Source organism: Erpetoichthys calabaricus, chromosome 9 (genome assembly GCF_900747795.2).
Source record: "Erpetoichthys calabaricus chromosome 9, fErpCal1.3, whole genome shotgun sequence".
Taxonomy (NCBI): domain Eukaryota; kingdom Metazoa; phylum Chordata; class Cladistia; order Polypteriformes; family Polypteridae; genus Erpetoichthys; species Erpetoichthys calabaricus.
The window spans coordinates 40,527,639-40,555,382 of record NC_041402.2 but is presented as its reverse complement, the minus strand read 5'-3'; the positions used below and the strand labels follow the sequence as shown (position 1 = coordinate 40,555,382).

Genomic DNA, 27,744 nt, shown 5'->3' with positions numbered 1-27,744 from the left:
GTGCTGCAAAAAGGAATGGGCGAAACTGGTCAAGGATAGGTGTGCCAAGCTTGTGGCATCATATTCAAAAAAGACTTAAGGCTGTAATTGCTGCCAAAGGTGCATCAACAAAGTATTGAGCAAAGGCTGTGAATACTTATGTACATGTGATTTCTCAGTTTTTTTATTTTTAATAAATTTGCAAAAACCTCAAGTAAACTTTTTTCACGTTGTCATTATGGGGTGTTGTGTGTAGAATTCTGAGGAAAAAAATGAATTTAATCCATTTTGGAATAAGGCTGTAACATAACAAAATGTGGAAAAAGTGATGCGCTGTGAATACTTTCCGGATGCACTGTATATATATATATATATATAATATATAGAACTATAAATTTGTACACTAGTTGGATTGGAGGCCATAATGTTTAATATCACATGAATCATTTTATAAAGGCTAGGGCCTCATTTCCCTGCACACAATGAATGCCTTGACTGGTTTCTTTAAGAGGACGGAAGGAAAAAGAGGGAAATATATGATTGAGAACTCCAGTGCAGTATCTGCCCTCCAGTGATGGGATGTGCTAACAAAAGACTTGGTGAATAATAGCTTCTTGTAGGCGTCTTCAATATTAAATGAATCATTTGCCTAGTTTACAGGCAAGGGCATAGTACATGACTTGCAATCCCAGTCTTTTTAGATAGATAGATAGATTTTAAAGACTATACCTGCTAAAATAATATGTTTACATAGAATTCTTTGAAAAATAATGTTATATTTTAATTCATCCAAGGAACTAAATATTTCCAGGCTTTTAGTGATATGCCTATTTTTATGCCGTGAATGAAAGGGACCTTTTTTGCTTGTGTGTTGTCTCTGTCAAAAGGAAATGAGGTCTGGAATTCAGCTTAACATTTGTGGAATTATGAATTATTTTGTACTTAACAGAAAATTCTTTTTTTTATAATCTCAGTATTGACAAATTATAGTTCCAATATGTCAGAGAGATATGTGCTTATATTGTCTTTGGTTCTTTTTCAACTTCTTGCTGATAATCTGAGACAATTGATCTACTGCAGGCACTTTTTAATCAGTTTCATTAGGTTACTAGTAAAACATGTAGACCTGAATTTTCTAAAATACAGATAAAAACCAAGTTAAAGATAAGGAACTATTGATACTTCTGCTGTTTCCTCTTGAAGTCATTATGTCTTTTATTACTTCTGGTGGCATATCAACTGCAAGCAGAACTTTTTTGTTTTGGCAGCACTTTTGTTTTCAGCATCAAAAAATATAGCTTGACATTGATCATATTCGTGATGTAACTTTCCCAACCAGTGGTGTTCAAAGTAATGTAAGGAAGTAAAAACAATGCTTTTATTTGGGCAGAAGGTTCAGCTATTTCACCACCTTTTTGATTGTTGCTGTACATTTCTCTGTCTGGGACTTTCTTGTATTATTTATCCTGCATTGTCTTCTTTTGGTTTATCGTTCTTTGTCACTTAAGCGGCTTCTGTGATTTGGTTGAGGCCCAGCAGATGGCATTTTTCTTCTTTTTCTTTGTGCTATCACATTGCTGTAAACACACAACCACTTTGTCATTGTTTATTTATGTTCAATAAAGTTTAATGCTCGATGATCGATAAACGCAATATTTACACTTGATTGTGAATTGTGAACAAGCATGTACTGTGTCCTGAGGGATTATCAATATAAGGGCTTGTGGGGACTATTCTTTTATTGCACTAAACTTTTCTGGCCACCAGTAAAGTGGCCACTAGGTTGTCATGGCCTAAAAGTTTTTGAATTTTTCAGAACATATCTGGGTATATTCAGAAGTACTTTGTGCTTGTATATGTGCTTCTGCATCTTGTCTTCTTATTCTTTTTTGTTTTTCATCACTTAATCGCTTTCTGCAATGTGCTTGATGCTCAGCAGATGTCGCTGCTGTTGTTTTTCTTTCTGCCATTGTGGTGGTAATCATTTGTTTTCTCAATCACTTTTGCTGCAAAGACATGACCACAGGTAATGGCTACAGGTTTCCGCCACCTCAATATTTTTGAATTTCCAGCACATATTGTGTCAAAAGGTTTCAATTAAGACAAAGATCAAATTTCCAGCCCTATCAGTTCACGAGTAATCACAGACACACAGACTGACTTTGGCATTTTATATATACATATGGTTTTGTGTTTTAGCCTGGAGGTCTCTGAATATTTTTAGATTGTAAGAATAATCACTACCCATAGTTTTTGCCAAAAGATATATATGCAACTAGCTACATATAATCAACAGTTAGTTAAATATATAGAGCTTGCAAACTATTAATAAGTGCTTCTACTGTTTATATATCAGCTGGAAATTCACAGTATATTAATATTGTGATGTCAGTAATAAACAGAAGGGTTAAATGCATGTACATTTTGAAATATTAGAATCTTTATTTGTGTGTACAGTAAGAAAAGAGATTGTTTAAATATTAATTTGTATATATTGGCCATTGTTCAATACCTCATATATTTAAATTGCTTCTTTACATGGTGCATGCTGAGAATCAACCTCTGGTTAAATTACAACTGCGGTGTCCAGATGGTACTATTGCTTTATTGGTCAAAGTCATTTATTAGCAAACCCTCTCAAGATAGATCAGATACTAGGGGGCTCCGCCCCCTGCTCGCTTCGCTCGCCAACCCCTGGCGTTGGGGCATGACAAAGAGTGAGATGTATGAATTAGATATAGAATAGTGTGCAGGTTTGGATGATGCCTATAGAAATAACAAATAGAGTGTTTGGCATAGAGTAATGTTTTATTGGAATATTTCTTTGTATACAACATTAGTAGTAAAGATGGTGTCTTGTCCTTGAATGAGTCTTCCTTGGCATGGATTATTTATAACTTTAACTTTAACGTCAGATGAACGTCGAACACGTGAGAAGGCAACATAAAGTTGTCCATATCCAAAAACGGGTTCAGAGAGGTAGATGCCAAGCTTGTCCATGGTTTGTCCTTGTGATTTGTTGATGGTCATGGCAAATGCAGGTTTAATGGGGAACTGTCGGCGTTTCAATGTAAAAGGTAATTCTAGGTCAGAACTCGTAAGGTCAATTCTAGGAATGAGAACAGTATTGCTAGCATGTGATCCTGTAAGAACTGTTGCTTGAATAACATTGTGTGTCATGGTGTTGACAACTAACCGTGTGCCATTGCATAAACCCTGTTTAGTGTTAAGGTTTCTTAATAGCATGATTATTGTTCCGTTTTTAAGGGTAAGGTTGTGTTGTGGTATTCCGGCCGGGTTAATAGTCTTCAAATATTCTAAGTGGAAATTCAGATTTAATTGACTCGCCTCCGCTTTGCGAAAAGTCCGTTTCAGTCTACGTCATGCATCGAGCCTTGTCCGTTTTTGTATGTCGGTCAGTTGAGCTTTCTGCTTTTGGAGTCTTGCTTGCTTGTTTTCTGGCAGTTCATATGCGCGTTGTACACGTCTGCGTTCATTTATTCTGTCTCTTCGCTCCCTTTTTTGTATGTCTGAGACGCAAGCTCTTTCGGTTTGAAATCGTGCTTGTTTCGATGCAGCACTTTGAGACGCGCGCTGTATGCGTCTACGTTCATTGTGTCTGTCCATTTGGGCACGTCTCTGTAACGGGGTTACTTGAGCTTTGCGTTTTTTGATCCGAGACATTTTTTCTCCCGGAGTTTCCGAAGCGCGTTGTATGCGCCGCCGTGTATTTTGTTGTTTCATTCGTGTTCGTGTGTTTGGTCCCGTTATCCGATCCGAATCGTTTTGTACCCGTGACCATGTATTCATGACTTGTTTGTTCCTCAGCATGCGAAATATGGATAAGTAATAAGGAGGATCGCACTCACTGTTAATATGGAGCCTTTTCTGCAGTTGAATGGTTAATAGTGCTTTATTGTAAGGAGATCCACCTATGCTGACACCTATGCTGCCTAATGTGGCTTTGGGTGTCACTTCTTATTGATGAGTATTGGGTTATGGCTGAGGATTGTTGTTGCGCGAGCGTCTTCTTTCTTTTTGTGTTCCAGGGGCTTGTTGAATCCCCCTCTTTGTGTGTATCCCGTCCGTTGCTTGTAGGGTGTGTGGGGTGGTTTTGTGTTCTTTTTTTTTGTGTTCCAGGGGCTTGTTGAATCCCCCTCTTGGTGTGTGTCCCGTCTGGTGCCTGTAGGGGGGGGGGGGGGGGCCTTGCTGTTGTGCACGAGCGTCTTCTTTTTTTTTTGTGTGCTAGTTTCGTGTGCAATGGGTTTCGTGTGGCGCTGTGCGGCGCCTGCGTTTGACTACTTTTTTCTGTGCCTTTTCCTTTTTTCTGTGCTCACGGCGCCTCATTTCTTTGACTCCTTTATTCTGTGGTCTTGTCCGCCTCTCGCGGCCCCTCATCCGCCTCTCGCGGCCCCTCATTTCTTGGGGCGCCTGCGCAGTACGTCTTTTTGCGGCTACGGCCCATGGCCGGATGTCCCTGCGTCCATCCGGTGTAGCATTCTCGGTTAGTAATATGGATTACAGTTAATCACTCAATCACATTTAATCCATTTTTCCTTTTTTTTAATCTATGTTAACAAATGGAGTCTTCGACTATGTGAAATATGTTAAAGCTTCATTTGATCTGAAACAGCTTAGAAGCTTTAAAAAATAATGTAAGTATTTAGGTTTAAAGACATGTTTTGTACTTAGACTGCTGCCCCTTTGACCACAACTGTCCTCTACTTGGCCGGTCAAGAATATTGTTGCTTATGAAGCTATTAAGTTGAGCTTCACTTACCCAAGCAAGTATCACTAGCAAATGCCAGTACTCCTTGGTTGTGAAAAATACATCAGCAAATTCTGTACTTATCCTTTAAATTGTTATTGCTATTGCATTATAAATGTGAGACAAGGCACAGCTGACATGTATACAACAGTGAAACATGGCCTTTTTTAATACAATGGCTTAACCAGTAATAGCAAAAATAACATTCTTGGACCTCACATGTTTAACTACATTTAAGATTCTAAATTCTAAGCAGCTGTAGGGATCATTTTCCCCTTTTTATTAACTGTACTATCTGCACTATATTTGCACTTTCAGTGAGCAAAAAGATCTCAAGTTTTAGCAAAATGAAACAGTCTACCATACTATAGACTTAACAGGCAGACACACAAAACTGATACAGTATCCATCACCCCCTCTCTAACACTTGAAGAAGATGCAGACCTGAAGTATTTTTATTGTGGTGTCCATGAATGGTTAACGAAAACAAGAAGAAAAAAAATAATACAGCAACAATCAGAAAATCTTTTGTTTAACTGATGTGTTTTTGTTTGCATATACTAAATTTACTGCACCACCGGCTCATCAACCCACACCTACAGGGCTGCGTGAAGTTCATCATTATATCATCCTCAAATATCACTTGGACACCTCTCCCTACTATGGCAGCCCATCAGTTCTCCCTATTCTGAATCAGCATAGCAATCAATATACATACATACATCCATGCATCCAGCGATTATCAAACCTGCTTTTAATCCAGTTCTGGGATGCTGAGAAAGCATCAGGCACAGGGCAGGAACCAGTCCTTATTGGATTATCAGTTTATTGCTGGGCAAACTGTACACACTCACACTCAGTCATACAGGGCCTGTCTGGAATTGTCAGTTAGTCAAGCAAATGTCTTTCGTATATGGGAGAACATATGTATTCACCACAAAAACAGTGCCTTGTTGGTTCAGTATTTAAAATCAAAACTCTGGGTCTGTGACGCTGCAGCATTAAACACCTCACCACTGTGGAGACCACCAGTAAACATGACTGTTGGAAGAAGATTTATGTGTGGCATGAATGCAGCAACTTTTACCAATAGTTTGTGAAATTGCAAATTATCTGTTGTGAAATATCCTTATAACTTTAACTGGAATTACAGGAAAATGCTGTAAGAGATATAAAAAAATGCAAACACATAATGTAACACACATTTTTCTTCAAATTTTTTGTATCTCCCTTCTGTGATTTTTTATCAAGCTGTGGTCTCATAAAAGCAGTAGAAAAAAGAGATAATAAAAGCACAAACCACATCAGAAATAAAAAAGAGACCAGCTCTTTTAGTTTGTAGCCCACTAATAAAAGGACTCTGTAAAACCTGTGTCAGGAGTTTTGCCTAGTTACACATAAAGATAAAAATTTAATCTAAACCATATTCTCTCTTGGATTTAAACAGTAGTCATAGCTATCCAAGTCAAGTGAGCTAGAGTTTTCATAACCACTATTTTGTCATTAGAAAGTATCCCTTTTAAAAATCCCCACTAATGACTTTTCCATGAGGAGAAGAGAAATATGTCTTTAAGAAACCAGCCTTCATATGGAAAAGTTTGGTTAATTATAGAAAAAATTTCCTTTATAGCACTGTTCTTAGTGCTTCAGTATCTTAGTACTTCTTTTAAAGTGTTCAGTATAAGTAAAGAATATGCGTATGCTGAAGGAAAAAAAGACAAAGCCTTAAAATACTTGCCTATATTTTTCAATCCAGATAAGCTCATATTTTTGATGTGTGTACATGTTTTTTCAAAAGGTTTTAGAAAAAACTAATATGCAGTCATTCAGAATATTTGGTTAATGAACTACATAGCTATAATGCAATCATAGTGAAAATGTTCTTATACTTTTACACATTTTAATTAATACATAATGTTATATCTCAAGAAAGATATAATTTAATGCTACAGTCACACAACATACAGTACTGTATATATACTTGTATTACTGTATACGGTGATCCCTCGCTATATCGCGCTTCGCCTTTCGCGGCTTCACTCCATCGCGGATTTTATATGTAAGCATATTTAAATATATATCGCAGGTTTCTGCAGACAATGGGTCTTTTAATTTCTGGTACATGCTTCCTCAGTTGGTTTGCCCAGTTGATTTCATACAAGGGACGCTATTGGCAGATGGCTGAGAAGCTACCCAACTTACTTTCTCTCTCTCTCTCTCTCTCTCTCTCTTGCGCTGACGTAGGGGGGTGTGAGCAGGGGGGCTGTTCGCACACCTAGACGATAGGGACGTTGCTACCTTCTGTGTGCAGCTGCTTCCTGAAGGACATGCTGCACGGTGCTTCGCATACTTAAAAGCTCAAAGGGCACGTATTGATTTTTGATTTTCTCTGGCTCTCTCTCTCTCTCTCTCTCTCTCTCTCTCTCTCTCTCTCTCTTTCTCTGCTCCTGACGGAGGGGGTGTGAGCTGCCGCCTTCAACAGCTTTGTGCCGCGGTGCTTCGCATACTTAAAAGCAAACAGCCCTATTGATTTGTTTGCTTTCCTCTGTCTTTCTGACAGACTCTGCTCCTGACGGGCACTCCTTTGAAGAGGAAAATATGTTTACATTCTTTTAATTGTGAGATGGAACTGTCATCTCTGGCTTGTCATGGAGCACAGTTTAAACTTTTGAAAAAGAGACAAATGTTTGTTTGCAGTGTTTGAATAACGTTCCTGTCTCTCTACAACCTCCTGTGTTTCTGCGCAAATCTGTGACCCAAGCATGACAATATAAAAATAACCATATAAACATATGGTTTCTACTTCGCGGATTTTCTTATTTCGCGGGTGGCTCTGGAACGCAACCCCCGCGATGGAGGAGGGATTACTGTATATTGTTTGACCAGTAGGGGGTGCTGCAAACACAACTTCACACACACTGTCCTGGGCTTAAAACTAAACTTTTTTATTAAGCAAAGGGTTTTAACAGGCTTCATCTTGATTCACACAGCACCATATAGCACAGAAATGTTATTCTTTTCCCACTTATTCCCAAGTAGATAAGTGTTGCTCAGCTCCTCTTCCAATTCCAGATCCTTTGTATGAGGAAGAGCAGGAGCATTTCTGGTACCACAGTATTATTACATGTCGAAATCACTTTCAAGCCACACGTAAGCTGCGCGAAGCAGGAAGGTTCTCCTCCTGCCACACACCCTAGCAGTACCCAAGGTCACTGGCAGGGCTGCCCTTCATCACTTCAATTCCCAGGAAACCGTGCAGGTGTCCAAGTTGGAACCAACACTGAGGAAAATATTGCCATTTGTCATGCTGGGGAATGAATTGTTCATAATATCCAACCTTCCCCCATCCATCCGCTATTCGTTCATCCTGACTGGAATAGGAACTGAGGATCCTCTCAGTTGGTTAATGCTTCCTGAGGTTCTTCCATTACAGCCTCCTGGCTAGTTAGAAAATTATCCTCTGTCCCAGTCGGGATACCAGTAAATCCATGCCGGCACTCACAAATGTAACAGGTTGACTATAACAAAGATATATTAAACTCATGTCATTACAAAATTTCCAAAAAAGTTGCAATAAAAGTTAAAATCTATAATTTGGTAATTCACATGAACCTTTATTTAACAGGCAAAAGGACAAAGGAAAGATTTTCATTGTTTTCACTGACAAACTTAATTCTATTTGTTAAACATAAACAAATTTAGAAATTGATGTCTACAGCACATTCCAAAAACGCTGGGACAGAAGGCAAGTTTACCACTGGGTCACATCCCCATTTCTGAAGAAACTAATTGTTGGTTTTTCAACAAACTTTTCTTTGGACTTTTTTGAAAATGGGGTTTGTAAATTAAGTACATTTGACTATTGTATATGACTGTGTGTTTTAATTATTGCTCTATATAATTGTGAATATAATTGTTGTACTGTTCAGCATTTTTTGGGGTTTTGCGTTAAAATTAGTATTAAGCTTATCCTCTAATGCAATTCTTTTCAGGAGGCCATTCAGACTCTGAATTATTCTAAGTCCGAATCAGTTTTCCTCATTAAAAATAATAGAAAGTGAATTAATCCGTTCCCCTGCCCTAAACAGTACCCATTTAGATAAATTTAAAGAACAAATCCACATCATTTAAGGTAAAAATAACACAATTAAATGCCCTAAATAATAAATTAAAACACAAAACAATAAATAATATACGTAAATACTGCATAATAAAATGTACCTTTGTGAGGAGTGGTGATATACCGTGTGATTGGTGGAGAGGAAGAGAAAGGTTGCTGTTTAGAAGCAAAGTCAGCTTCGGTATCTTAAACATGGCCACCAGATCGGCCACACATGTACTACTTTCATGCTTTGCGATATGCTCCTTTTTCACCTCAATCGTCGATACTACAAGCTTCCTCTTAGGATTCTACACTCTTCTTGGATGCCTTGGTTAATAGATGGGTTTATGTATATAACCAAACACACCAAAAATAAAGTGAAAAAAGCACTGAAAATACACAGGCATAACGTAACGCAAGGGATGCTTTCACAGCAAGACCAAAAAGACGACTTGGCACACAACAGATCTGCTGCTGCATTTTTTCACTGTGCATGCAGTTCGAACATAAAAGCATTGTTTGAACTCCAGATTGAATTTCTCTTGAGTCGAACTCTGGAACATTCAAAGTTAGAATTGTTTGAAGTACGAGGCACTACTTTATATAGATGGTACTTAAAATATTTTCTTGACCTTCTAAATAGGAGACTGTGGTTAGGGGTGCATTGTTTTACCTGGAAGGTTAGACATTTTGATAGGCGTTCCTTAACTTGTAAGCCACATGATAAATAAATTTTTGCAGTGGGAATATTCTCACAAAAAAATAAGAGTGTTTACCATCTAAAAGCCAAGGATAAATAACAACATATGGGCACTGCTTAAAGAACAAGATGTGGCTTTTAGGTTGGGAGACAAACATGCTTACACAGAAGAACAAGGAACCCTCAAGACAAGCATCAAGGATGATCAGCTCAAATCTGAGCAGTGCATGGTGCAACACCTTGAGAACAACCAACCATGCAGTATGTGAAATGGAGTTAAGGCATTGACGGAATACAACGTCGGCACTCTGCAGTCTAGCGATGACACCAGCCTGCCTGATGTCCTGAAATAGTTTTTTGCCTTTTTTGACACTTAAAACAGTGGGGCTGCTCTTTTACTGCATCATCTGTAGGAGAGAATTTGCTGGTCCTACAACACCACTGTATGAGATGCACATTGCATTGAAGTGATGCCAGCAAAGCAGCAGCACCAGATGGAGTGTCTGGACAAACATCGAAGGTATGCTCAAATCAGTTAGCAGAGGTGTTTACTAATATATTCAACCTCTCATTATAATATGCTGCTGTTCCAGTATGCCTTAAATCCTCCACAATTATTCTCGTGCCCAAGAAGTTGGGAGTGAAGTGTTTAATAGACTATCACCCAGTTGCTCTCACTCCAATAATTATAGAGTGTTTTGAGACATTAGTGCTGTCACACATTAGATCCTCATTTCCTCAGATCTGGAATACCATCAGTCTACAGAGGATTCAGTGTTAATTGCACTACATATGGTTTTGACACTCCTATAACAACTAAACATCTACATGAGAATCCTATTTGTGGACCGTAGCTCTGCATTCGATACCATAGTCCCTCAAAGAACTTAATAATAAGTCCTGAGTAATAGACTTCCTCTTGAAAGTCCACAGTGTGTGAGGTTTGCGAACTACTTACACTCTAATCCTGAACATGGGAACTACTTACCTTTGACTGCACCTTCAGTCACCCATCCAACAAATAAATTCGCTGATGACACCACAATAGTTGGAGTAATCTAGGCCTACAGGAATGAGGTAGAACACCTGCCTGAGTGGTGTAATGACAAGAACATAATCCTAAACACCACCAAAACAATCGTAAAAAATCATCGTAGACTTCAGAATAACTAGGAACACAGATCACTTCCTCCTCCTCCACATTTATAAAGAAGTAGTGGAATATGTGCAGAGCATGACGTTCCTTGGAGTTTACACAGTGAAACAGCTGACATGGCTCCCTAGCACCTCTTACCTTGTGTGAAAGGTCCAGCAAAGACTATACTTCCTTAGGAAACTGAAACAGGCCCAACTTGCTCAACAACTTGTGGTGAGCTTCTGCCTCATCACCACTGAGAGAATCCTTACCTACTCTTGAGTGTGTGGTACGCCAGCTGCCAAGCGGAAAGATCTGCATCGTGCAGTGAAAGTGGCACAGAGAATCATTGGGAAGTGTTAGCCTAATTGAAGAAGAATGCTACCAGCTTCAGCAGAGACCTAACACACTCTGGACATCTCAGTTTGATCCATTACCATTTGGTAGACAGCTTTGGGTGATTCAGTCCTACATAGAACAAAACATTACCTTTTTCGTGAAACTTTCTGGTTGTGGCAGGCTGCTTTCCATAACTCTTTACCACAAATCTAGGTAAGGCAAAAGAGTAAGAGATAAAGTAAAATTTATATTCACATTTCTGATCATGTTTTTCTGGTTTCATTAATACCCTCATAATAAGTTTTTCTCCTTGCTCTATTCTAGTAACTACCAACCTTTCTATGTCCCACACACTTAGAAGAACTTTGATTTATGTTTTTACTCTCTACAAAAGTAATATCACACTTGAAGATGAATTTCTAATTTTTGAACCACATGTAGTCCTTGAAATCAAAAAAATGAGCTTTAACTCATAACATTTAAATATAAATGAGCAATTTGCCTTTATAAATCTGAAATGTCTTGTAAATGTGTCCTATGAAGGTTAGACACTTGATTGAAGATTAGGTAATTGGGGTATCCTGCAAAGCATCAAGCAGTGCAAGGAAATGACACACTATGAAGGAGTTTGGAGACCACCATGAAGAGCTGCTAAGCAATGAAACATAGTCGGTGAGCTTTGTCCCCCGATAGCACCTGCACTACAGTTCAAACACAGATGTGCCACATAGTTAAAATTGCTGTACTTCTGTCAGGACTGCCACCAGGAGAGTGTAAACACCAAGTGTTGCAATCAGTTTAGTCCCGCTTGTCCCACCCTGAGAAAAATGTCAGTCAAACCTCCAAATCAGTGATGTTTCATGATTAGGGCTTGCACAAAAATCAATACTAGACCTTGTCCTTCGCAATGGATTATTGCAAGGTTCCAATTTCATTCTCTTAGTAAAAGTTATTCACCTTTACAAACACTCTGCCCACAGCAAGAAACTTGCAAGAACGCACATTTCTGCAGCTCCTTCACAGGTGACGTTTACTGTTACTGTATATCATAAAAGTGTAGCACTAACTAATAAATGACCTACAAATGATGGCAGACTGCAAAACATCAATTGCACCGTGGAAACGTTTGACAACGCACCTCACTCAATTTTGGTGAATCTCAACACAGCCTTCCTCTTTGTCACACCTACTAAAATGCTGATTCAAATGATTTATGGTGTGTAGCATATTTTATTTTTCCTTTTAGATTGAGTTTTCAGATAAGTGTTGAGCACATCGTAGGAAAAATCTTCAAGCTTATACAGTACTGCTTTCTGGCCAGTCCAGTCTTTGCTTCTTTCTGCCCAATTTTTGAGAGCCTCTCATTTAACTAATGTAGCCCCTTTTTTTATGAACACTCGTATTTTGTTTTGTGACACTCCAGTATGCTTTTGACTTGATCAGCCCTTTGACGATGCAAACACTGGACATGTAGCGTCTTCAGCTGCACTGAAAAAGGAACCACTGGATATTATTGTGTAAAATGGTAATTTTAGACATTTCCTCTACAAAAACCTACAGCATAATTTAGGATTAGGTTATGGTCATATGAGATAAATAATGAGAGTTAACCAAAAGCAGTTCTAAAATGTGATGCATTAGCTCACCTCTGCTAGATACAGTATAATATCATTCCAAGGTGTAAACTGTTTTGGTTTTCTAGTCAGCCTTCACTCTTATGCTGTATATTCTTTAGAGGTGTTCATGAGGAAAGTATTGTCTGTGTAATATAATTTTCTTGATTTTTTTTAGGGAGCTTACCTGGCTATTTTTGGTGGATATATTTAGAATAAAACTTAACTCTGAGAGAGCTTTCATTATGCATTTTGTGAGGCCCTCCAAGAAAAGGCACAAACCTTATCTGGCCACATATATTACAAGTCACATAAATGCAGAATGAAGCTTTCTCAGGGTGATATGACAGGAGTACTTCCTGTGACTAAATGAATTCACCTTCCTTGCTTGACTCCATCATCTCTTGTGTAATAGTTGTCTCCTTTAAGACGTTGAAACACACAGTGGATTGGGAAAAAATACTAATATTCTTCAGTAAATACTATATGGCTTTAAGAATATTTCAGATGTATTATTTTAATTTATCCAACAAAAAAGTCAGTCAACTTTAACAAGTGCTGATCTTAATACTAGATTTTTTTGGTTCAATGGCTTAGTTTCTGTTCATAACAACACCCTGTTATATTTTAATAGTTACTTAGGTTTCCATTGATTTTTTAGACTTCTAAGAAATACTTTCAGTTGTCTGACAACATTTCTGTGGCAAGTCGGGCTGTAAGGATGCAAAGGGTGGACGTATCTGTTACCTAATCGTATGGGTGTACTGATGGAGTCATTTCCTTTTTATGCTGTGGGGGCATCTGTGGGATGCCAGGAAGCTTTAAGTTGCTGTTACTTACCCGTCTTGTTTTGACATGTTTAATGCATTCATTGCCTTAGTGCATATACGCAGAAATGTTATATCACTTGATTGTTCTGTGACTAGATTAAAACAGCTAGGCAAATATCTTAGTGTAAGTACAATATGTTGAATCTTACTTGTACAGTTCCAGGCTAATTAACAACAAATCTTAGTTATATGTCAAAGTTGAGCTGATGTTTGCCTTAGTTGTTATTTGAATACAGTTCCGGGCTAATTAACAACAAATCTTAGTTATATATCAAAGTTGAGCTGATGTTTGCCTTAGTTGTTATTTGAATATAGGCATATAAAAAGCCTTTGAGTTACATTCAATAAAATAACATATAGTAAAATGTCAAATGAAGAACATGAAGATATTAAATTACTATATGTCAACATACTATATGTTCAGTCCAGTACCTACATTGATCTGTGCTAATTCATGAACACAACTTTCTATACTTTCCATTCAAAGCTTGCCAACCCCTGGAAGATTGTAAAATATACAAACTACCACCTTTATTATTTTGTTTAATATTTTGTTTATCTTTGATTTTGCTCTGATTATTCTTAACTAATACCACAAATCATGTTATTCAGGGAAATTTCTGTGATAAATCCTGAATTCAGTCCAGTAATAATGGCTAATAATAAAGTGGGACAGAAGTAAGGGAATGGATCTGATACAATTACGGGACATAAATATGTTAAGTTTATTGATGAGCCCAAGTCCCGTACTGTATATTTTTTCATTATTTTATTAAATTTAGCACCATTTAATTGTATGTAAACTATTTAAAAGCCAGCTTAGTTTTTAGTTTTGTTCATTTACATTTTCATATACCATAATTCATACAGTATATCCATCAACGAAGTTACATTCACATCCATTAGAAGACAAGTCAAATTTTGGTAACGTATTTAACTTTTCTAATCTCATTGGCATATGTGTGCGGACTTAACTAACGTTTACATTAACTTACCGCACAGATAATATCAGTCCCTCATTATTCAATGACGAATGAGACATGCTTGTTCATGCACAGTTCAAGCCACAAAAGTCAATCACACAGTATGGTTCTGTTGCCTGGTCTGTCTCGATTGGCATCAGATCATTGTGATACACTTTGACCTGATCATCATCTGACAAAATACAGCTATACAGATTTAATCACTAAGTAAACTGAGAGCCTAGCAACCCATTTTCCATTGAAGGAAATGTAATTGTTAGATTCTCAAATGATAAATAGAAGCCATCCCTTGACAGAATGCATTTTTATTATTAACTGCAAAAAACATTATATTGTATATAAATATCTTTATACTTAATCTGCCAAATATTACATTGGAAGTAGCCTCATTACATAATCACCATCTTATTTTGCTCATATCACAGTATTCTAATCTGTATGCACAATGGTAAAGCAATGTTCTGTATATAACATACAATGTTAAAAATAAATGAATTCTACAAACAGCAACTTGGAGTTTTCAACATTGCAGCTCATAACGTCCTCACCTATCATTTCTTTTTACATAACCCTTATCCTTATTGAATTGCTGTAAGCCTTCTAGTCATTTTGCTCTTTGGATAAATGTACTCTTTTGTGTTTCTTCCTTTCTCTCTTTTTTTCATGTGTTTTTTGTGTGAAAGAAAAAAAATAAAATTAGAGTGGAGAGAAAATAATTCAGTGATACTATAATTTTATCTGAAAGGGGTCTTACAATTCATACAGCTTATTTTAATTAAGTTTTAGCTCTTTGTTAGCTTTTTCTTTAATTATATAATCTAATCCTGATTTTCTGCTTATGTACGCCAACTCCATTACTCTTTATTAAGGCTACATAAAAAGTAAAACACTGTGTTTCACTCCAAAATAATTTTAAAATCATTAAAAAGCCTTACTGTACCCAGTTTATATAGTGTCCAACACTAGCTCAGTTATTTTAACTTTCATTTTGTGCAGGTTTTTCTCATATATGAATAGCAGTTATAGCCATTTCTTTGAAAAGATAAATCCATACTCTTTATTATTTTTGTACAGTACCATACATGTTAAGAACAAGTAAGCTGGGAAATTATATCAAAAAGATGACTTCTAAATATTTTTTTCTCATTGCAGCAAACTCAGACACATTATAGAAGAGATGGTGATGACAGAGCGGGATTATGTTCGTTCACTGCGCTATATTATTGACAACTACTTTCCTGAAATGGAGCGCTTTGACCTTCCTCAAGACCTGCGGGGGAAGCGGAGCATCATCTTTGGCAACCTGGAGAAGCTCTATGACTTTCACAGTCAGTATTTTCTGAAGGAGCTAGAGAGTTGTTGCAACCACCCGTTACGAGTCAGCCATTGCTTCTTAAGGCATGTAAGTATTCTTGATGTGAGTATATGTATAAGAAGACGTTTAAATCCATTCATGGTACACTTAATCTATTATATTACTGCTGTATCCTGTGGCTCACACCTCCAAACACAATAGAACACCAAGGGAACCACAATATATGCAAAATAATCAGTTTATTACAACAAAGAAGTAACAATACACAAGGATACAGGGCTTTGGAGGCAAAAAATACAAAAAGGGAACAAGTCAAATCCCCTTCACACCTCTCCCAGACTAGTCAGTTTAACTTATTTCCTTCTTTTACCACTCGTCCTCCTCCCAGATGAACTCTTGTCCACTCTTCACCCACTCTGTTCACACAAGCAGTGGCTATTGGCCTCTCAAGTCTTATCCCCAGAGTATGTTCAAGGTAATTTTGGGTCTCCTGTGAAGCACTTCCAGGTCAGATATAAAACTACAAATCACCTGATATCTCCTGCGCAGAGCCCCATCTCGCAGCCCTAGGTATTCTTATCAGACTGCTAGTTGATTTTTTTCACAAAGGATCAGACAGCCCTGCAGGAGCTTCAATAACAACCTCCTGCCACCAGCAGTTGCAGATGTAGGGAATGAGTAATATTTTATAATAAATTCCTTACTGCCCTTCCATTACACACACATCCCTAGAATAATCCATGGGACTGTCTTGCCTGAGTCTCCTTCTGGCATCCCTAGCAGGGAAAGTTAAGATTTGCCTCCTGTCTGGGATGTAATAACAACAACTGCTGATTCAAGTCCTGACCACAACTACATTTTCGACATTTAAGCTTGTTTACCTGTGTTCTTCATTGTTTGGTTTACCTTTATAATTATGCTAAGCTTAAATCACTTACTGTGTCAAGTAAAATCATGCTGTAGGTTATCTTTTTAAAGAATCAATTAGTTTTCTTGAGCATTGTATAAGAAAGGAAAGTAGGAAAGAACTAATAAATTAGAGCGTGCAGACAAAGTTAAACCACCTGGATGAAGTTCTGGATGGGTTGCTTTTCTTTCCTCCAATCAAAAATTTAAATTAGCATAAGGGATGAGCAGTGGGACAGATTTAATCACGCCATAGAAAAAAAATAATAATAGAACAATTAATCGCATAAGAAAGTCAGTCACAATCCCAGCATGCTTTTTCTAAAATTGCATTAATGAACTCTGTTCATCTTTTATAAATATTTTGGATGAATCCTCTTATGGAGAATTTTATTTTTTCTAATTTGATACAATATAGAACATTGCTTACCCACTGAGTTATAGTAAGTGGGTTGGGAGTCTTCTAGTCAAGCAGGATAGGTTTGCATGCTAGTAGTGTGGTATACACTGTTACAATGGATTTATCCTTATGCACTATAATACCATCCGGGAGTACACCAAATATCACTGTTAATGGATTAGGTATGATTGTGACACCAAGGCTCTCTGAGAAGTATGTAAAGAATTTTTTATTTAATTTAGTGCACTCCCAAAATATATGGCCTAGTGATGATGGAGGTAGATGGCAACACTCACATCTTGTTTTTTGCCACTTTATATGCCAGTGTGGACAACTGGCAGCAGTAAATCCTGTATTATATAATACAATTAAAGCATTTTCCTGAAGTGTGTTCTGGATTAGTATGGTAGATGGAGTATGTAATGTACTAAACTAGTTACATCGTTTAACTTTTCTGTACTACAAAAAGTAAGTTCAAATACCATCTGTAAAAAGATTGGCTCGCATTTGAAAAAAATCATTGTTTCAAAGGAAAGCTAAAATACATGAGTTTTTATGTTTCTTATGCTGAAGTAAATTTTTAATTTAATTTAATTTACTGCAAAATCAGTTGCATTGTGTGCAATATTGTAATTATTTTTGCAGCCCCAAAAAATACTGCTTATGGCCTCTTCACCCTGCATTGCATACAAGGTTCTTATTTTAAGTGTGCTTTCTCTCTCAATTTACACAGAACTAATGAAAGTTGTGGTTTGTGTTTCTGTTTGTATGATTTTGTTGAGTTTGTAGAAATTTCAGTTAATAGAAATTCATTATTTCTAAACATTTACAGCACATAAGGTGTCTTTATTCATGATTACATGATAATCTCAAAGCAGATAAAATTTCTTTTGTTAATGAAACCCAGTAAAACTTTCCAATGGTTTTTGACATTTCAGCAGATTAAACAGCTGATATTTAATAAATGGATTCTAAATCTAATGAAACAGCTTAATATTTTGTTTCTTTGTTGGGCTTCCTTTTGTCTATGGGAAATGGTCTAGACAAAAGCAGAGACTTTCAGCCCTCTCTTGTTTTCATGGGCATGCTGCGAATGAAGCAGTGAAAAGGCTAGAGGAGGAATTGAAGGAAATGCAAACAGATACGTAGAGGGATTTGACATGTTTAAATATTTGAGACTTAATCGATTGTCGGTTGTACTCCCTCTTAAACCAGCCTTTGAAAGGTCCTGTTTAAAACATACATTGGAGATTTTGACTGGAGATAATTCTGAGATCCCACTGCCACATTACACCAGTATACTTTGCTTTTTATAATTATTGTTGTTGTGTGAAGGATCTTTTTCTCATTTTGTTTAGTCCTCTCTTAATGTTGAGATTCTGTGGTGTCTGTCATTTGCATTTTAAGAAACATGATTAAAGGCAAACAAAAGGTTAACGTCTCTCAAGTAAAAAATGTATATCCTAATTAAACTTTTGCTTTGTCAAGTTTTGACATGTTTTATAATGAATTATGATATGTAATTGAGTTTACAACATAATGTACTACATGTTGAATACTCTGAATTTTTCTCATGTGTTTCTTCCTCTCAATGACTCTGATGAATGTTTGCCATAATACAACTAATGTTTAGTTTTTTTTTTTTTTCTCAACTAATTATAGCAAGACCAGTTTGGAATGTATGCCTTGTACAGTAAGAACAAACCAAAATCTGACTCCCTATTGGCCAGTCACGGAAACATATTTTTTAGGGTAAGAGCTGATGTTTTTTGTGTGAAGTCTCATTTTCAGATTTGCTTTTATGGGTTACTTAAAATATTGTTTCACAGTGTATGGAGGAAGCCTCACTTTGGCTTCTCATTGCTATCTTATTTTTACTTCTTTCAGTTTAAGCAGCTTCAGTTGGAAGATAAGATGGACTTAGCTTCATATCTACTAAAACCAATCCAGAGAATGAGTAAATATGCGTTGCTCTTGAAAGACCTGTTTAAAGAGTGTAGTGAAGCTCAAGAGCAAGAGCTTAGTTACCTCAGAGCTGCAGCAGAAATGGTCAAGTTTCAGCTTCGCCATGGCAATGACTTGCTGGCAATGGATGCCATTAGAGACTGTGATGTAAGTACAGTATCGGCATTTGTCTTTTGCATATTTTTTCTTACCTTATGGAAACATGGATGTATAGGATGTAGACAAACTACTCTGTTTGAATCTGATTTACTCATATTCCTAAAGAGAAAGGATTTTACTGTGTCTACCAGGTTTGTGCATGTGAACTATAAGTCAACCTCAAAAAAGTCCTCATTAATCCAAAGTGAAGAAAGGGAAAACAGTCAAGATACACATAAATATACAGAAGTTAACCTTTACATGTTGTTGGCTTTCTGATTATAGAATAAATTATACCAGTAAGAGAGTCCTATACAGGATACATAGTTCCTTACTTTTAGTAAGTACACAGAATAGGTTGCAGAAGTATAGAGGAGAAAATCAAAGAGTTGCTGTACAGTCCATTTCCACACTCTTCTTTGTAGAAATCTTTTTAGCAAAGTGTTTTTCACTGTCTGCTTTTTCTCCAGAGGTGTCTGAGAGTTGTAATTATTAGCGCTAGGATGTCTGGAAATGTTTGAAAGTTAATGTGGTGGGAGGGTAACCACCTGCAGTGCTATCCTCTTATAGACCTGAGCATTTGTTTCTCCAGTGAGATAATCCTGTCTGACTTCTGAGCAAGGGCCTTTTTAAACTGACTTTAGTGTTTTTTACTTTTGAGGTGCATATTTTTATGGCATTTTACTTTACTTTCAAAGTATGTGTATTTTACATTCCAGAATGCATTTTTACATGCTTGTGATCCATTTTAATAGGTTAACCTGAAGGAACAAGGGCAACTTGTCAGACAGGATGAATTTACTGTTTGGTATGGACGAAAGAAATGCCAACGACATGTATTTCTATTTGAAGATCTAGTTCTTTTCAGCAAACCCAAGCGAATTGAAGGAGGCCTGGATGTCTATATATATAAACATTCATTTAAAGTAAGATATCATCTTTTTCCCTATGAAGTAAAAACAAAGTGTTTAGAGTGTTTAACTTGGTCAGAAGTTATTTTTTTTGTACTTTGTTCTAGACTGCAGATGTTGGTCTGACTGAAAATTGTGGGGAAAGTGGCATGCGCTTTGAGATCTGGTTCAGGAGGAGAAAATCCAAAAATCAAACCTATGTCCTTCAAGCAAGTACACCTGAAATCAAACAAGCTTGGACCACTGACGTAGCAAAAATACTGTGGCAGCAAGCTACTAGAAATAAAGGTAACACATGCTTAAAAATGCTAAGCTAGACAAATGGAGGAACAGTTTGCTTGAGATGTTTATATTACATTTTATTTATATTGTTCTACCAATAGCTATTGCATTGTGTTTTTCTTGTAGAAATAAGAATGCAAGAAATGGTGTCGATGGGAGTAGGAAATAAGCCATTTTTAGATATTAAGCCAAGTGATGCTGCCATCAATGACAGAGCAATTGACTACATCATGAAAGGAAGAGGTTATTTTTTATTACTCTACTATACAGATATACTCATTATGTACCAGACATAACCCTGGCATTAACTGACTAATGTTTAGTGTCCCTGTACCTTCAAACAAAGCGATACTAATACAGAAGTATATGCTTTGCACTTGCAGTAGGTTTAAGGCCTCTTTTACAACCAAAGTTATCTTTTTATTTCAATTCGATGTTATTTTCATCATTAATTGGTTATGGATACTTAGTTATAAGTATATATTTTAATTAATAATAAAGTTATAACAGTAAAATGTTAAATAAATATCTTTAATAGTTTCACAGTTATTGCTGCTTTACACACAGGTGATCTGTTTTATTTATGGGATTTGGTCCTTAAGTCTAAGTCACTGCCTACTTAGCAATAAAATACCAATAGTTGATAATATTACTTTATACCCTTTTCTTGTGTCTCCAACAGTACAAAAAATAGCTATGAACATGTTATACTTTTGATGAACCTTGATGAGAAGTTTGTATTCTAATTAATTCTTAGACATGCTCTCCTGTTGTTTCAGGGGCCAGGACAAGAGCTTCCATTGCAGTGTCATTGTTTGATCACTCTGATCCTTTTAAGAGGACACAGACACCCATTTCAGCAACTGGAACCCCTATCATTAACAGTTCTTCCTCCTCATCATTATTGGGGCCATTGAATCTGCACATGTACACAAATCAGTCACTGATGTCTGGAGGCGTCCTTACAACTGACAGACCTTTCTGTATCAGCACCTGTATAGAAGAGGATGAACAGGAGCATGAGACAAGCAGTCAACCTTCAATGAGTATGTTTGTGTTCCAGATGAAGCATAATTCCAGTTTGGGTATAATATTACCTAACGCAGTCATTTTTACACAAAAACAATAGAAAGCAAAACAACTGGGCTTGTACTTTATGTAGTATTTGAAGATCATCTTACCAGGGGTTCAAAGTTCAATAGTTGCCTTAAATAGTGCACTATAGTAAGCATGCATACATTTGATATTCATCAGTTTATTTATTGAACAACCTTAATTTCATTTCTCTGTGAAAATGGGCTGTAGCCTGTCCCAGCAATATTGGGCAATACAGTAAGGCAGGAACCAACAGCTGACATCACCAGTCTATTGCATGTTGCATTTTTTCATTAACACACTCACTCTTTATTATACATGGCTAGTTTTGGGTTGTTAGTTAACCTAACACACGTACTGTACATATTTTAATACCTTAAATACGCCTACCTTCAGTCCACAATTTTCTGTGCCAGCATATGAATGAAATTAAAAATCTAATTGTTTGAGGATGGATTACATATGCAGTTAGGTCTAGTGCTGGTTTTCACTGGTGTAAAGATTAAGTTTACAACTTACAAAAGGGAAGATACCCATTTAGAGAAGTCTGTCTTTAACACTGTGTCTGCTTCACCTTGGTATTGTTCCTACCTCCTGAATCAAAAAAAAACTAGCATTTAGGCATTTTCTATTTGTATGAGGCAGTGACAACTTTAGAATTCATGTGGCTTCTGCTAGCAGATTGCATAGTTCAAAGTACAACTAGAAGCCAAAATATTTATCTTAATTATTTCTGAAAATTTACCAGTCAAGTTTATTGACCAGTCACAATTAGACTTCTATTGTGATTCCCTTTAAAACTTGAGGAATTTCATCCGAAACAGGGATACATACCGTAGACCCATTCCAGGGAGCAAGTTCTATGGGGTGGTATTTCCTGGCAAGCATCATCTGGAAGCTGGATAATCCATGTAGCCAGATCAGGCTCAACCCGGCAAAGATCTGTGGAATATCTGTGTGGCCTGACCGTTTTGGCACTGCATTTATTTCAGTGGAATATATGAGAGGTTGAATGCTAGGCATTTTATGGGAAATTGTGGGACAGACTGTGATGAAACAGAACTTGGTAATGGAAACTGCTTTTTTGGATGTGGAATATTCTAGCCATAATACAAAATACGAATTCAATGCCCTATCACACATTTTGAGGGGTTCTTTTAAGTTTTTCTGGATATATATTTCCAGGTCCTCAAGACTGTTTTTGGTTGCTTGCCTTGGTCCATTGTTTGGGAGAAGTGCCAAACATATTTGGTTCTGGGGCCATATTCACATAACATTCACTCCCTATACTTATTCCCTGTCATGTCCACTACCTTATCATTAAGTATTACCTTTTTAAAGTGAGCTTATGACTCAAATAAACATGTATCTTTTTCATAACTGGAATATCAAGGTTTAACTAAGGCTTAAAAATTGTACAGTTTAGAGGCCTGAGAGTTGAGGATGATGTTTTTCCTTTGGCCTCAGCTGACCGTGGCCTCGGGTGTGCATTGGAGCAATTAATGGAATAATAATCAGGATGAGAATCAGCATATCTAATGTGAATGTTACATGTCAGAAAATAGTGGTTTGCTATCTTCAACGCCTTCATTAGTGACTTATTAATGGATCTGTGCAGTGACTGCAAGCTCATGCTACATTTCCATTATGAATTGTGGAATGTAATCAACAGGGAGAGCTCAAACATGCACCCTGTTTACAGATGTTGGGCTTATTCAGTGTGTTAGTATGAGGAATTTGACAATCCTGAAGCATCTCAGAGCATTACTGCTGTTCCTCCAAATCATGGGGATCTATTCATGTTGTGAGAATGCCCAATGAGAAGGCACATTAGTACATACCCAGGACATACTTAAAGTATTATGTATCTTGGATGGACCAGAACTGATTGGGATTCATCTTAAGAAATTCAAATGGGTTTAGTTTGTAAGGTGAGTTGATAGAACTTTTAAATTAAAATGAAAATATTTTGGAATTTCCTAATTGGAATTGGTTCACAAAAGTAAAAGAAATATGTAAAACCTAGAGAACCGTTATCAGCAAATGTTAGAACATTCTTTTTATGAAGAGAACTGGCTTACCTTGAGGATAAACAGTCTAATTTCTTGTTTGTTCTTTCAGCAACAGAGAGCTCAGAGTCTTCCTCACATTGCATGTCTGGCAGTGGCTCCAGTGGTTCAGACAGTGGTTGCGTGTCCAGTATACTTCCTGAGAACCTTTCAGAGGAACCTGGCTCTCCCTGTGATATGGCCTGTTACTCTTATCCTGCCTCTCAGCACAGCTCAAGCGCCACTTCCCCTCTTGAAGAAAAAGCCAAGTTCAGTAACAGCCAGTACATTTCAGCTGTAAGTATAGTGAAAGGGATAGTATTCATTCAGTGAGAGCGTATAGTTGTGTAGCCTTTTGGTTCAAAGTTGGAACACTGCATCAGAAATTAATGATATGTGTGGCTGGCCCCATAATTGCTTGATATGTAACCTGTAATGAGCACACAGGTCTGTACATTTACTGTCATAATAAAGGATACACATGTCTAAATTGGCATAATAGGGGTATTGGGCAATCACAAGCCACAAGAACACCATCAGTGTGGACCTACTCTGTAGAAAGATGCAGTTTCATTCTTTCATTTGGTGATGACATCACCAGGATCTCCCATAGGTTCTCAACTGGATTGAGACATAGAGACCAGGGTATGGTTTACACCGTAGTCATGCTCTTCAGGTCATTTGTTAACCAGTTATACCCTGCGGATGGAGACATTTTCCTTGACTTTTGCCCATTGCTCAGTACTGATACAACAGCTTATTCACAAAAGCAAATTTTAGGTGTAATAATGGACTGTTCTCATGGACACTTTCTGACGTTAAGCATGACTAGATATTATTTATTTAATTATCTCACCTGCTTTTAGAAGAATGTGTATCTCTGTTTTTATTCAGTGTATTCTTTATTTTGTCTTGTACCTGTAAAACTGCATTTGATAATTTCCTCAGAATCAAAATTTACAGAAACTTAGGACCCAAAAATGTGTGCATATGTGTGTGTATTTTGTCTATAAAATGTAATTTATGCTTTTACTTTAACACATTTAAACACACTGACATCACAAAACCTGCTTGCCTTTCATAATAATTTTAGGTTGCATTAAACCCCTAATTTTTATTGTTATAATAATCCATGCTTATGTGCATTTTAAGACAAGTTATTAACATAACTTAACCATCTTGATTTAGTCCATTTGTAATGGCTGCTTGTCTCATCTGCAGAAATCAGGTCAAATCATAAGCCCATCCACAGTAGTGTGAGCGCTAGGATCCCGGCTTTGTTGAGAGTAAGTGGGGCGTTGCTTTTCTAATTTTACTCTGTGCATCGATCTGTGTCTTGTATTGTGTTTGTGTATTCCTTCTGCTAGACAGGCAATTGTTCAAAGCAATATACTGGAAAAATGATGTTGTCTTATCCTGAGCAGAGCAAAACTTTTATTTTTTCCTCTAGTTGCACCATGCTGAGCCAATACTGTGCATTTTCTGTTTTTAGGTTTGATGTTTGTCTTCTCTTAAAGACAGTGATGAATCCACATATTGGGAGAAGTAGAGCATTTAATCGACTCCTCGGGACTTTGGTAAATCTTGAAAAACACTGTACTTGGAATATTTGCACTCCCAGAAGAAGCCCAAGCTTTTGAATTTTTTTGCAGCCCCAAGGACAAATGTCTGACTGCACATATTCTTCTGTTTATCTGTTTGAACTCAATGCGTTTTGGCTGTGTATAATTTGGATATATTGTACATAAGTATTTTAATAGTTTTCAATTATTCCTTTTATATTTCATCATTTTAGTGGAACACTGTTAGATAATTTAATTGCAGTTTCTAATCCATAACTGGAAGAAGGTGTAAACTGTTTACATGTGGATATTTGGTCAAAGTAACATGTAAACTGTTAGGCCGCCATGTTCATATTATTTGCGGAATAAAAGTTCACAGTAAGGTGACATTCTGTGTCACATTTACTAAAGAGCCTCAACATGTGTACAGTATTGTACAGTTTATAATCTTTATAATCTGGAATCTACATATCCACGGCTCAATTCAGCGCACATGTAGAAAGTCATTCTAATCGTTGCTCCAACATTTGAGGGAAAGCTGAGACACTAGTTTTTTTTTCTTCTGTGTGTTTTTTTTAATGCAGCTCTTCTACTGCATGCAACCACTCTATTTTCAAATACCACTCTAAATATTAACATTGTGCTAACATTCTGATGTGCCTTCTTTTTTATTTTGTAAAGGCACACTTGATGTTACTAGTTCACATGCATCATTTTTAGCAGTTCTTGAATTCTTGTAAATAAACCATACTTTGTAGCTGAGCTGCTCCATGGTTTAGGGAGATTGTCATACGGTTACAGATCTTTTTACATTTGTATTAACTAGCAAAGCAGGGACTCAGTAAAGTGCCATTCATAACCTGTAATAAATTGGTGGTGTTTTTTTTTTTCATTTAGAGTTGCAGCAGGAAGTGTTTACTGTGTTAATTTAAATGTATTCAATAAAGATGAACTGCTTTGCATTTAATATTTTCTAAAGTATTGTGGACGCCTTTTGGAATTACTGTAAGAAGGTATATGCAGAGACTGTAAAAAAGGTTTTAGGAATAAAGAAGAAAAGCAATAGGAAATTGATCACAGCATGGAACTTAGCAAAATGTAAAAGGAAGAGGAGAGATAAAGAAAAATACCTTAGTCGTTCATAAGGTACAAATGGCAAATTTCATTATAAAGAAAAAGACTCAAGAAAGTTCTAAGAGGGTTTTAAGTTTGGTAAAAGAAACACCATACAGTAGACAGTGTCATGAGCTGAGGAGAGCAGTAATGGCAGCAGCAGCAGTAGTAGTAGTACAGTCTCTGCCACCATGACAAGCAGGAATGCATCAAAATATACATCTCCTGTTATTTATAGAAAATACAAATCAGCTTATCCGATCGATTTCCATACCTGTTGTTCATATTAGGGCTTTACTTGCTGTCATTTTTTGCAACAATTGGATGTTTATTTATATGTTTTGGGTTTTTTTTACCTTTACAAGTTCATTTTATTGCTAACATCACAAATGTTCAAAATTGTGCCATAGACAAACAGTGGACAAAATTACAATGGGAACATGTTAAAGATTCATCACTATGCTGCAGTAATTTGTGACACCTCACATAATTTTCTTTTAATTTTGATTTAGATTCCTTTATCTTTTATAAAAACATTCCCAAGACACTGAAATGTATATCATGAAAATCATAAACTTCCATAAACTGGATTTCTAACTGTATACTTGTCATCCATCCTGACTCATATTGTTCATGATGCATTATAAGTCTATAATCTTGAGAGAGATGAGGTTGGGAGCATTAATTATAAATTCATGCAAAAATGTGTTTATGTTGTGAAAATGAGCACTTCACCAGCGCCGACCTGACACAGATTGACAATACAAGCACGTGAAAACTAAACAAAAAGATTTATTTTTCATCACCCTTGGGGCAACGTCTTCCCCGTGTTCCACAGGCAGTACACAGTCCCCAAAACATACACAAGCAATGCACCAACAAAAACAGCAAATCTTCCTTCGCCACCACTCCTCCTAGCAAGCGTTGTCCTCCTCCTCCTGACTCTGGTTTCCAGAGTGGTGTCTGCCAGTCTCTTTTATAGCCCAGCTGGAAGTGCTTCAGGTGATAATTCCAGGTGTGGCTGCATTCCCGCCCACACGGGCTCAGAAAGCTGTACAGGTCCCCCTGGTGGTGGCCTTGTAGCTCAACAGGGATGAGCTCCAGTGTTCCACAATAGTGGCCCCGATGCAACACAGGGGGGCTGCCACCAAGTGTTCCAGGGGACGTAGTGTGCATCCCATGGCTGCTCCCCCGGATCCAGTGTCAAAGGGGCATCCCGGCCATCCGCCACAATGTATATTGTTTAAGTTTAAATTAGATACAAAAATATATGCATACTCTGTTGAGTGGGCAGGGAAAAGGGTGTACAGGAAATGGAGAAGGCTCATCTATGCCCCAGAAGAAAAAGAAAAGCGGGTGCTGGCAGTTGGCAATTCAATATTGTTGTGCCAGTGTGGGAAAACAAGCGGGTAGCAGTACGACTATGTAAGAAACACTGATGTTATAAAGAAGATAATGTGGGAAACAAAGAGGGAAAAATTCTGTACAGAGAAAGGGACTTAAAAGATTGAATATTTTAGAGAAAGGCATAATGCAGAATGAAAAACAGAAGAAAATGAA

The 27,744-nt window shown here is 37.0% G+C and overlaps 1 protein-coding gene across 2 annotated transcripts in view; it reads left to right on the top strand.

Annotated features, from left to right (window-relative positions):
- Positions 1–26,038, top strand: part of plekhg4 (pleckstrin homology domain containing, family G (with RhoGef domain) member 4) — a 120,600-nt gene extending 94,562 nt beyond the window's left edge. The window contains exons 15-24 of one of the 2 annotated variants that reach the window (XM_051931670.1): positions 15,602–15,851; positions 18,733–18,822; positions 18,958–19,182; positions 19,929–20,099; positions 20,192–20,372; positions 20,493–20,609; positions 21,146–21,412; positions 23,583–23,806; positions 24,731–24,795; positions 25,002–26,038. In XM_051931670.1, coding sequence (XP_051787630.1) covers positions 15,602–15,851; positions 18,733–18,822; positions 18,958–19,182; positions 19,929–20,099; positions 20,192–20,372; positions 20,493–20,609; positions 21,146–21,412; positions 23,583–23,806; positions 24,731–24,769 — 1,564 coding nt within the window. In that variant the 3' untranslated portion in view covers positions 24,770–24,795; positions 25,002–26,038. The remainder of the gene's footprint in view (positions 1–15,601; positions 15,852–18,732; positions 18,823–18,957; positions 19,183–19,928; positions 20,100–20,191; positions 20,373–20,492; positions 20,610–21,145; positions 21,413–23,582; positions 23,807–24,730; positions 24,796–25,001) is intronic. The other variant, XM_051931671.1, reaches the window with a different exon arrangement.
- The last annotated feature ends 1,706 nt before the right edge of the window (positions 26,039–27,744 follow it).